At 38.3% G+C, this 12,414-nt stretch overlaps 1 protein-coding gene across 2 annotated transcripts; it reads left to right on the top strand.

The window, feature by feature from the left end:
- The first annotated feature begins 108 nt into the window (after positions 1–108).
- GGH (gamma-glutamyl hydrolase) lies at positions 109–11,518 on the top strand. Of its 2 annotated transcripts, XM_084281340.1 has the most exons (9): positions 109–299; positions 680–794; positions 2,090–2,140; positions 3,728–3,812; positions 4,855–4,993; positions 5,882–5,988; positions 6,093–6,183; positions 7,210–7,347; positions 9,361–11,518. In XM_084281340.1, the coding sequence occupies exons 1-9, from the start codon at positions 164–166 to the stop codon at positions 9,480–9,482; spliced, it is 984 nt and encodes a 327-aa protein (XP_084137466.1). In that variant the 5' UTR covers positions 109–163; the 3' UTR covers positions 9,483–11,518. The 2 variants fall into 2 exon arrangements, with proteins under 2 accessions (XP_084137466.1, XP_084137467.1); XM_084281341.1 differs by lacking the exon at positions 7,210–7,347.
- The last annotated feature ends 896 nt before the right edge of the window (positions 11,519–12,414 follow it).

Here is a 12,414-nt window from a genome sequence, read left to right as displayed (position 1 = left end):
CGCCATTTCCACCCCTCGCTTCAGCTCGGAGCCCGGCCCCGCCGCCAGGACTACACTTCCCAGCGTACCCCGCGGCGCAGGCAGCGAGGGGCGGGGCGGCGGCCGCAAGGAGCCGGGCGCCCCAGCGGCTCCGAGCCGTTGGTTCCGCGGTGCGCGGCGGGCGATGGGGCTCTGTGCCGGCTGCTCCCCGCTGCTGGCCGCCGCCTTCCTCCTCCTCCTCTTCCTCCTCCAGCTTCGCTCTGCCTCCCCCGCCGCCTTGCCCGGCCGCCAGAGCGAGCCCAACGACAGGCCCATCGTCGGTAAGGGGCGTTATGGGGTGGGGGGCGCTCACGACGTAGCCATAGCGCTGTGCTTGCAGCCTCTTGAGGTGCCTCCCGAAACCGGCGTGAAACCTCGCGGTTTGCTACAATTTTGTTAAATTGTAGGTAACTTACTTAGGATAAGTCGTAGTACTTCCCTAAAACAGAGAAGTCGGGTAAAACGCGTTCACCTGACCCCCTGTGGCTAGGCATTGCGATTGATGCCCCGTTGCCTCGCTATTCACAGTTCTTCCAGGCAATAAAGGTATCAACCTTTGTAACGTGGCATTTCAAAAACTAAACTCTGATTTCTCTTTCAGCGCACAACATTTCTGTGAAGTGTTCTCTATAATGCTGGTTTTCTTTCTTGGACCTTTCAGGGGTGCTGGCACAGGAATGTCACTTCAACGAGTTCCAGCAGTTTGGAAATTCGTATATTGCAGCTTCTTACGTGAAGTTTTTAGAGTCTGCTGGTGCCCGAGTTGTCCCACTAAGGTAGGTTTTTATATCCTTGCAAATGGTTAATAATCCTGTAACATGAGGGCATTAGAGGCACCTGAAGGTAGTTCTGCTGATTTTTTGAGTGCTAAGTGCTTGTCAAAGACCATTTCAAGATGCCGCAATTTACAGGCTATTTTAGAAAGCAGAATAAAGGAAAACTGGAACATATAACTTTTAATTTTCTTACCAAAATGTATTAATTTTTTCATTTTTTTTAACCTGTAAAATTACTCAGTAGTTCACATTAGTGTTTTTTCCAAGTTAGCTATGTTCGGTCTTATGTATTTTGCTCTAAAAACACGCATATCTAGATAGATAAGACTATCTTTTGACACATTCTGTAGTCCTAGAATCTGACTAGTGGAGGAAGACTATCAGTAGTCCTTGAAGAAATATAAAGCCAGTTTGGCTCCAACTATGGGTCACTAACAACATGTTGTATAATATTTTGATTGCTGTGTAAAAAGTAGCAAAGTAAGTAAAAGAAGTGACAATATTTCATAGCTAACTGTTAACTACAAAGTAGTAAATGTGCTATTGTCCAATGTTAAAATGACCTTTATACAAAGTTAAAGGTAATACTAATGAGGCCGCAAAGAAAAAAAAAAAAAAAAAAAAAACTAAACACAATAGAATGTATAAAGGCACCAGTGAAGTGCCTGAATTATAAGCCAGTGTTCCTCATGTAGCTGGTGAAAGTTTCAGAATGGTTGCTGACTGAAAGCTGTATCAATAACACATTGAACCAAGGCTTCCAATTCTTTCAACAAAGTTAGATGCCATAAAGCTGACCACTTTGAATATACCCAGTGTATATTCGAGTGTAGGCTTGAATGCCTACACGAGTGTAGGCATCATACTGTTTTGCTGGTGCTGAGGTCGTTCTCACCTTTCTACTTCTCAGCTTTACCTTTGTTGAAGAATGGGCGTGACTAACTGTTTGCAGTTCTTGGAATCAATCTGAAACTGGAGTTGCCAGTCTGCAGGAAATAATAACTACACCACTTACGTAAATGCTAAATTTAATGATTGGTTGCGAAGGGGTCTCAGACTACCTAATTCTGAACTGTACTTGACAGGGACCTGTTCTCAGTTGTGTGGATTCTCAATCTCTACTGAGCTGTTACACGTGATATGTTTCATTTGAACTGGGACTATTGTATTCTAAATGTTTAAAGCATGCTTTCTATGTATTTTCTATGCCCCTTGCTTCAGTTCAATAACTAAGATATTTTTGTGATTAAATACATATATTTCATGTGTTCTGTAACTATTTTTTGGTGTTTCAGATTAAATCTTTCAGATGAAGTGTATGATAAAATATTCCACTCTATTAACGGGTAAGTTTTGAGCACTATCTTTCTGTTGAAATATATGATAATTCCTGTTTTGAGATCTGGCATATCCTCAAGGATATTGTCTTTTACTCTTTTGGAAGGTTGTGCTGAGTGTTGCAGATGTGTAAATCTGTTCTAAGATGGAGTACTGTTTCATCCCACATAGGTCTGCTGCATTTCCTTCCTTTTGGAGCATGTCAGTTAATCTGCAACACTGTCAGAGTTCGTTTTAGCACTCTCCAGTGCTTGCCTGCAAGTACACAAAAGTGGCAGGATAGAGGTTAACAATTGTTTTTACTTTACTAGTGAAGTAGGTCACTTCCTCTCTGTTATATTTTTTCTTACCCTCATATGAGCGATCACCTTAATTTTGAATTGTAATAGCGCTTACTGGGTGTGTCGTCACTCTTCGTCTTCCCTTCCCAGACCTTCCCATCCCTTCCCATCCTCTCCGTATTTCCTCTATTGTGAAAGCTTCTGATTTCCAGTCTTCATTACTCTATCTCTTTGGGTTCCTTCTCTCCTGCTTCTCTAATGGCCCATATTGCCTGGTGTGATTCTGTGGCTTAGATCTCTGTTAGACAAATGTATTTTAACTTCTCAGCTGACGTACAACCATTATCCACTCAAGTGTTTTTCCTGAGTTTTTAAATGTCAGATAATGTGATCTAGTTCAACACACATTTAATTATGGACTTAGCAAAGTCAAAACCTTTTAGGTTTGCTTTAAGCTAACAGTGCTTTTCAGAAGAATTAAACCAGCTGGTGCTACATTTCAGTAGCTTGGTTGTGTGTGATCCCCTAGCATGTGATTGGGCTACTTGTAGTCATGAGATGAACATCTTAAACCATGAGTATTTTCATTAAGCTTATGCATATAACAGAATGTTAATCAATGTGAGTAAAACCTGCATGTTTAGATTTGTGGCTGTCTGGGTAGATCAGTCTTATACAGCACACCCTATACGTTAAGATGCGGGTCTTTACAGTGTTTTGGTGAAAACAAGCGTATGACAGCTATGCTTTCTCCCCTGTGTCTTCTCATAGTGGAGACAAAATGAGTAATTTCATCCCTTTTTTTGTGACTGTCACCCTCTCTTTCATTGCCAGACGGATTGTAACCTATGGAATCTCCTCTTTATTCTACTTCCCACCTCCATCAATGCACGAGGTGGTATTAGGCAAATAGATCCAGTTCTGTTATCCTTCTGTCTTTGCAGTGACTGGCAGTTGGGTCTGTGCTATGTAGGTGGGTAAGGATGATCTATGTTTCCTCTTGTTGCCCTCCTCTGTCACCTAATGGCTTCCACAATACAGTTGTTTATAACAAATAAGAGAGAAGGACTCGCTATACTGTGGAAACTTATTATAAGAAAGAGTCACCACTGATTTTTCTGACTAGATCCCTGGTGTCCCTAATTGAAGGTTAGATATCCATCTATAGGTTTCTGAAATCTAGGTGTCCTAATGTAGACCCAAATCCTACCCTTAAAACCACTGTCAAACTTTTCTCTGTGTATGCTGCCCAGGTTTTAGTTCGATCACCATCATTCATTGTTGCTAATCAGATTCTTGGATGTTGCCTTTCAGGGTACTTTTTCCAGGAGGTGGTGTGGATCTTAAGACTTCAGAATATTCCAGGGTTGCTAAGATATTTTACCGCAAGGCATTAGAGGTAATTACTAAAGAACAGTCTGTTCTTGTTATTGTCACTTCTTAGAGATCAAAATGACAGGGAAGCTTGTATTCTCAGTTTCCCACTGGCATGCAGTGTGTTAACTATAAGCCAAATAATAAATAGCTTATTGCTAGCTTCTGCTTAAAAAAATCATTTCATAGCTTAAGATTCAGACACCTGATGCCCTTTCCTGTTACGTGTTGTGTCATTGTCTTAAAATCTAATTTCTTTGGGTGGGTACACTATCATTTATTCATTATAACTGGGACTTTATTGCTGTTTGGAACCTGCAATAAAATAACAACAATGCCTTCCAAAAGCACAGGGTGTTCAGTGACATTAAACATTGAACAAAATTATAAAAAATTTAAAGGTAACTACATTGATGTTCACTTAAAGTTTAGAATTTGAAGGAATTCTAGAGAGACTCTCAAATAATCCAATTTACAGTAATATAACATTAAGGCTTCCCTTAACATATATGCTACAGCTAGTGAAAGACCTTTGTTCTTACTTACCTGTAAGTAGATTTAAATACATATTTGGAGGTTCATATGAAAGATGTACATGAGATAATCATAAGAGTTTTTATTTATTTATTTTAAGATAATAACGTATTTTGAAGTAAAATTTTATCTTGTAAGTGCATTGTGGAAAGGAATGGAGATTCACTGAGCTTTATACTCAACCCCTGTGATTTCTGAAGGATCTTCTGTATTCAGGTTGAATAAAAAATGCAAATTTTCTTCACTTTTTCTTCTTTACTGGCTTTATTTAATTTTATTTTCAGCTGATGTTGATTACAATTGTTGCAGAAGTCATAGCTCAGAAAACTTTGTCCAATTCTAGAGCCAGTTGAGAGTAGTGCTTAAACTACTAGTACAGTAGGAGGCATTCACTGGCAGTGAGGAATTCCTTTCTGCTCTGGCTGCTGACTTTTCTTCAGCATGCAAGGAAAGTGAAAAGAATAGGAATTTCTGTTCAGTCTTCTTTCTGTAAATCTTCAGAACTTTTTATTTTGCTGCTTTTTATTTTGAAGGCTAATGATAAAGGAGATTATTTCCCAATATGGGGGACATGCCTTGGACACGAAGAACTGACATATCTCACAAGCAACAAAGTTTTACTCGTTAATACCAAGACAACTGGTTTGGCACTTCCTTTGAACTTTACCTCAGGTGAGAAATTCATGTCTGAGTTTTGCTGAGAAGTAATGGAGAGGTGTTGTGGTTTTGTTTGTAATAAACACACGTGGCTGAATGTTTGGGAGGTTTCTGAAGACTGTCTTAAGTGCTTTCTTAATACATTGCTGTGACTCTTTATGAAGGCAGTGCAACTCTATGACTTCTAAGGAAGAGATGTGAGCACAAGCTACTTGAAACCAACAGCAATCAGCAAAAAACAGAGTTGTGGCTCCGTGAGTCATTTGATCATTTGTACCTACAAAAATAATGTGGGTTTAGGTCCCTTTTTGTTACTGAGCTGGACAAAATTCACAGTCCCAAAACGTATCAGACTTGGAGAGCAAGTGCATTTAAATTTTTCACCTTGCATCTTTCCTAATGATGAATATTTGCACTGCTGTCTCACTTGAACAGTATTGAAATCAGAGAGGGTCCTGAAAGTAGAGCTGTGCCACTCAGTAACACTTGTCGAACGTTGATTCTTGTTATACTTCATATGAATTTATCCTTTTGTGAGTAATCCATGTGTGGTGCATGTAGTATTCACGAATTCTGGCAATTGTAGCCACTCTGAATGGAAAGGTCACTGAACTGAGTGGCAAAGCATTATGCTTATCTGTGGGAACTTAGGTGGTAAAGTTGGGTTCTCTCTAGGTCAAGACTGGAAGACAGTGGTAACATCATACTTGAAACCTGTTGGAAGTTACTTCACTGACTTTTTTCCCCTTGCAGCATATTCTTAAATCAGAAAGTTATACCACAGAAACAAAAAAGGTTGCTTTAATGTAGTGTTTTATTAAATAGGTCTCCTTCTATTCAGTAATAGACAATCTGTTAGCAGTTTGAGTAATGGACAGTATCTTTTTTTTCTCTTTGTGACAGCTGCAAAAGACAGTAGGTTGTTCAAGAATCTTCCTAAGGATTTGTTACGTGCACTTGCTAATGAGCCATTGACATCAAACTTTCATAGATGGAGCCTCTCCATGGAGGTATTTAATCATTTTATTTCATTAACACAAATGTATTCTCTCTGTTAAAACTAGAAATAAGTAAACAGATAACTCACCTTTATTTTCTTTCCTCCTTATTGCAGAATTTCACAAAGAATGAAAAGCTTCATAAATTCTACAATGTTCTGACCACTAACACTGATGGTAAAGTGGAATATATATCTACCATGGAAGGTAGGAAAACGAATTTCCGTTGTATGCTATGATTGTAAGAGAGTATTTCTTCAGAGGTGTCAGTTTATGCTAATTTGTAGAGCAAGCTTACCCTTAGAATAACAGTGAGTGCCGACCCTGTATGTGCTGGACTGTGAGGAACATACAGTTTACAGACAGAGTTTATCTTTTGATTACATATCCTTGAGCCTAACTGCTTACTTCTTTTGCCCACTGTTCCCCTTCCAGATATGCCGTTGCAATTTAGCCATATTGCAGTGCTGTGATACAAAGTGTACAGCACTCATCTTGTAGCAGTTTAACCCCTCCATAGTGCAGCATGCCTCTGTTGTATCTTGCTTGCTATCTGCCTCTTTATGCTTGTGTTCCTGTGTGATGCTTTATTCTGTGTGCTGTATGAGGAGAACAATTCATGGCACTGAGATATAACAGCAATATCCCTCATTACTTTGACAGCAATACTGGTAATTGTTCTCCTCCAAAAACCTTTTGCGCTGGGTTGTATATGTTCTGCACCACACTTGCTCAGCTCAAGAAACAAGTTAGCTCATTAGAGAGTAGTTTATTTTGAATAGTATACCACTAGCAGCTTTACAATAAGGCCCAGCTGTCAGCCTATGGGATTCTTCTGTATGGCATGCTGGCAGTCCTCCAGAAGAGGAGAATAACCATTTGATCAGAAGACCTAATTAGGCTAATAAGATATGTATCCTGTGTCTGCAAGCAGTTTATCACAGAGTAGTCATCAGCTGCTGTGCTTCTATTCTTTTTTTTTTTATATGAAAGGACTGGCTTCCCCTGGCACAGAGCAGATGGGAGCTGCCACTGTATTGACTGGGCCTTCAAGGGGATCCTAAGACTTGGATCTGTTTTGACTTGCTCTCTAAGCTTTTGTGAAGCTGTTGATAAGTCAGATATATTTGTAGGTTGTCCTTTGAGTTTGTTTTGCAGTAAGACTTAGCACATCACTCTTAAGGCATAGATCTTGCTTAGATCATTCTTTGATGAAAAATGTGTTTGTTGCAGCATACAAATACCCAATTTATAGTGTTCAGTGGCATCCGGAAAAAAATCCTTTTGAATGGAAGAAATCAACAGGCATTCCACATTCCTCATCAGCTGTAAGAGCTGCATATTACATAGCTGACTTCTTCGTTAATGAAGGTAAAAAGTTTTTTGTTTATCAGTTTTTAGAGTGAAGAAGACTCTCATCTTTCAAGTTCCTCTTGCTGCTTTCTTAAAAGTTTATGCTACAAGCTTTGTAGACTTACAAAACACAAGGGGTACTAGAAGTAGAATGGTTTTGTAAAAGTGACATCAAAATGCCGGTCATTCTTGCAGAAGTAGTCTCTCTTTTCAGTAGACTGGGCTAAGACTAAAAGTCTTGGCTGTGCTGTGATTTTTCTACCATTTTGAATGGTCTCTGTAACATCTTATCCTGCCTGGCACAAAGACACTGAAATGGAAAAAAGTGCTCCATTCATAATCCCACATACTTCCTCAGTTCTGAACTGAGGAAAGTTGTTGAAAGTGTTATCTAACCAGAATACCAAGATTATAAATGCTGCTTGGGCTCAGTATACAGATGTGTCAGGGGGTGCAACATAGTGCCAGTAGTATATAACTGCAGGACGGCATTTTGAGGAAGTTTCTGAATTTTCACTGAGCTTCTAGTTTATTTCGTTATACGCAAAGATGTTGAAAGTAACTAATGTGTGAAAATTTGATAATTTATTATACTTTTTTTTGTTCACTGTGAGTGAGTGATGTGGAAATGCAGAAGTATTTGAAGCAATCAAACTTGCTTTATTCTTTTATCTGTACCTCCTAAACCATTCCAATGAAATAGCATTTTCAGATACTAAACTGGCGATGCATAAAATTGTCTCAGCTAATTGACTGGGAATATAATGAACATAAGCAATAGCCTAAGTGAGTTAGGATTCCAGATTTCATTTCTCATCAAAAGAGTCACCATATTGGAGAAATCGGACAGTGATTTAAAGAAGTGAAATATGTGCTGACCTGGTCAGTGAAAATGTAGAAATAAAAGTTATATGTTGTACAAGTTTAAGGCTGTTTCCTTGCATTATATAGTTCTACATTGGTTTGTGAAAACATAACAAAATAATGTAAAATTCCATATTGGTATCCATAAGCTTCACGTATTTATGAATTTTAGTAGTGTGCTTATGGGATAAATAGGGTAAAGTGTAAGATGAATCCAATTTTTCTTATGCTGTGTTCTAATGTTGTACAATTCTTCAGCTTTGTTTGCTACATTCTGTAGTACCTATCTACATACTGTGTTACAGGCAGAAGTAAGCTTGCTCTAGCCATTATCCAAGTAAATGTGGCAAAATTCAGTGCCAACTATTCTCATAAGTCCTGCAGCGCATGTGAGTTTGTTCATTTGTGTATGTGCACACATAGTTGGCTTGTATGCAGTACCACACTGAAATGTAACCAGCTTTTGGATGTGCTGGACTTTAATTCTAGCAGAACAAACTGGTGTCAGCTAGCTGCGTGTGTCTAGCCTCTGCCTCATATCAAACCAAAAGTTCCTCTTAATTATCTCCCCTGTCTGTGTACAGCTACTTCTACTATTTCATATCTCAGTGTTGTGATGGGTAGTTGATATTTTCAGCTAACATAAGGCAGAGTGTCTTCCTTAACTTTGAAAATTAACCTTGGGGCAAAAAAATGTAAACTCTTTTCAACTGGCAAAAATATTCTTATTTGTGATTTTTTTTTTTTTAATAACTAAACTGATATTGTTTTTATATTCACCTGTTAATTTTGTGTAGAGTTGCCAACATGACCAAATAGAGCAGAATTCATTTTTTATTGTCCTCACCAACACATGCCACATTAGGCTGATAGTCTGATACATTTCTTCCAGTACTATGAGTGCTGGTATCTTTGGTAGGTACCGCCAGTACCTCATGAATAAATCTTGTTGTGTAGTCTTGGTTTTAAATGAGCAATTAATTTTCTCCCTCTTCAGTAATAAAATACCGTTGTAACCAGCTTTCCGAATCTGTATCTTCACAGTTCTCCATATATTAGTTACTGTGATTCTGTTTGCTGTTACGCTACACAGAATAGTTTTGCCAAGAAAGATACTGTCAAGGCTGATAACAGTAACGTGATGTATACTTTTAAAATGTTTTACAGCACGGAAGAGCCTGCACCGTTTCCCCAGTGAAGATGAGGAAAGAAAAGAATTGATTTATAATTATACTCCAATTTATACAGGAACGTTTTCTTCATTTCAGCAAGCCTATTTTTTTGATTGAGTGTCTTGTCAGAGGTGCCGCATTGCTATTTATAAATGGAATTATTTGCCTGCATTGCATAATTAAGCTGATATAGTGCAGTGCACGTGATAGAAAGCCAGACCAGTTCTCTTCCTTTACAGTGACTTATTCTGTGTTTCTTCTGCACTACGGGACCGCTAATCTGAAAATTTACGTTCTACACCATAATAGTTGTCTTGGATCACACTTTAATGCGAACTACAGAAAAATGCATTTTTTTCCTACAGGGAAGGCATCTTGATTGTGCTGATGAATTTGAACAATTTCAGGTTTAGTACAGGGAAAAATATTGTATTCTTATATTGCAAAATATGGGGTTATCTTTGTAAAACGTGGACTATGATAGCAGTACAGATTTAAGGTGTATTCCTTACTAAAATGCTGTCCTCTTCAAATGATTTAGTGAACAAGACTTTGGATCTTGGGCCTGTCACAAATGTGTATGTAATCAAGTTCTTGACAGTGACTAGTTTGTCACTTGAAAAATTGTCCAAAATAAGCATGATAGCAAGGAGACACAAAAAGGATGTGTTATATCCACTTTGTGAAACTCTCCATTGTGCATTCAATTCAATGTTCAGAGAGTTCATACCTTGTGAGGTCTACATAAATATGAAGATGTAGTGTAAATTAGGCATTGCAAATTTCAGATAAAGTAAGTAAGTGTGGAGAGTGTAGTTATGTGCTGCTTTCACTTTCTGTTCTTTTCAAATTCCTTTTTATATATATTCCAAGAATCTGTTTGACAGTACCTAGAATCAGCAGGCAGATATGAGGTACAGACTTCTCTTTGTATGTAAAAGAATGTAAAACTAACTTTTGCTTTATATACTCTAACTTTTCCTGTAGTTACTTAGTAGAATTCTCACTTTTAATCTGAGATAGACACTATTGTCTCCACTGAGTCAATGGAAAACTTTCTGTGTTGTTGGATAGTTAGTACATCTGGAATTCAGTAAATGGATGAATGTGTATAAGAAACCTACTAATATTGACATAATGTGATAATAGCAGTTGCATTCAGTACAGTGCAATATTTTCTTGGTGTTTGATTTTTGCTTTGCTACATGGTTAGTTTAAATCTTGTTCAGTGGTTTTGTTTAACATTCAGAAACTTACCAAGACAATCAGCTATAATTCTTTATTGCACAGCTTCCAAATCCTGTTAACATCAGTGGGGATTTGGAATTCATGAAAAATTCGGGTTTATACCTCAACTCTGTATCATAGTACGTTACACTCTCAAGTACCACTTGAAAGTCAGGTACACTTCTCAGGTTTCTCAGGTAAAGGGCACTCTAACTTATTCTTTATAATGAAACAACGTCATAAGACAGATAAAATGTGAAATGTATTAATTAAAATAGTAGTCACAGTTAATGTTTCCTTATACTAGAAAGACGCTGCTGGGTAACCACAAGCTTAAACATGTGATACTGTGGATTTCTATGCTTGTCAGATCAGCCAAATTCAGTAAATCTTTTTCATATGGGTGATTTTATCATGTTAACTATATTATCTGATTCCTGAGTAGAACCAGTGTAAAGAGATAATCATGCTCTACAGTTGCATATAAGTACAGCAGCTAATCATAGGCTCTCAGAATGGCTCAGGCTGCCTTCAAGATCATCTAGTTCCACCTGCACTGCCATGGGCAGAGATGCCACCCACTAGCTCAGGTTGCCCAGGGCCTCATTCAACCTGGTCTAGTCTATCCAGCTAAGATACTTATGAAACAAGTCCAGCCACCTATTCATTAGTCAGGTTGAGTTCTTCAGAATACCTCTGAGAATTTGCCTAAGTAAGAGGGGTGGGATTTAGCCTTAAAAATAGGGACCGACCTTAGAAGTCAGATATCTGCTAACTGCAATGGGAGTAATTAGTTCCTAAGTGTGTGACTTTAAGGAATATTGTATGTAATATGATGAAAGAGAGCAGTATATTTATTATGAATTTGTATGTGTCTTTTCTTTATATCCTTTATCTTGTAAAGCCTTTTTGATGGTGGCAGTGATTTTTCTATGATACTTGAAATAAAATATATTCAAGCAGATGTGTATTTTTGTTCTTTGGGTACCACAGATAAAGCATTAACATTGGCCTTTTTTTCCCCTCCATTTATGTCTGTTATCAAGGCAATGAATTTTTATGATTTTTCTGAATCATAAAAATTTTCTGAACATTCTGTGACAGTCATAATTCAGGAGGCTACTCTAACCTACATGTATGTCCACTCGGTGTGGTTTTGGGAACCATTTCTCTGTTGAGATGGTGAAAGTGAGGGAGCTGTCTATGTCAACTTAGTCCAAGAAGGTATGCAGTTGTTAATCTCTTTCATTCTGCCTCTTGGCACTATAGCTAGAGTATCCAGGATCAGAATGTTTGCCTGCTTACTTGCTAAATTTTTAGTTGCTTTGTTTCTGAAAAAGTGATGCTCTTATGCTGTGTGTTGCTTCTATGCAGTCACAAAGCTGGTAGGCATGATGGCTAGTGATTTACACTTTTGTTTAGTGGTAACTATGATAGTCAGATGGGAGGCAAACAAGGGAAGGCTGAAATAGCTGAATGAGCTACTGATTTTGGGAAATTTTTGTGGAAAATGCAAGTGATTGAACTATGTTGAAGGTTATTGTCCATCAGAAGTAGATAAGGCTTGTGTGATCCAAAACAGAGTTAAAAGCTTTTGATTTAGAGCGTTGCCTAGAAGAAAAATTGAACAGGGCTACCAGGGAAGGTGGCAGAACAGCTGGCATGATGGCCTTAGGAGGAAGGAAAGTAAGGAAAGCACTTCAGTAAGGAAAGCAGAACTTTGTCACTTGTTCAGTGACAATAGCTTGGGTCAGCCACAGTCTGAAGGTTGCTAGACAAGTCCTTAGTGACATGGCAGGTCCAAGGCCAAGCCAGAAAGTCA

The sequence above is a fragment of the Netta rufina genome, assembly GCF_964035555.1.
Source record: "Netta rufina genome assembly, chromosome: 2".
In the NCBI taxonomy this organism is placed as follows: Eukaryota; Metazoa; Chordata; class Aves; order Anseriformes; family Anatidae; genus Netta; species Netta rufina.
This window is presented reverse-complemented; position numbering and strand designations above follow the sequence as displayed.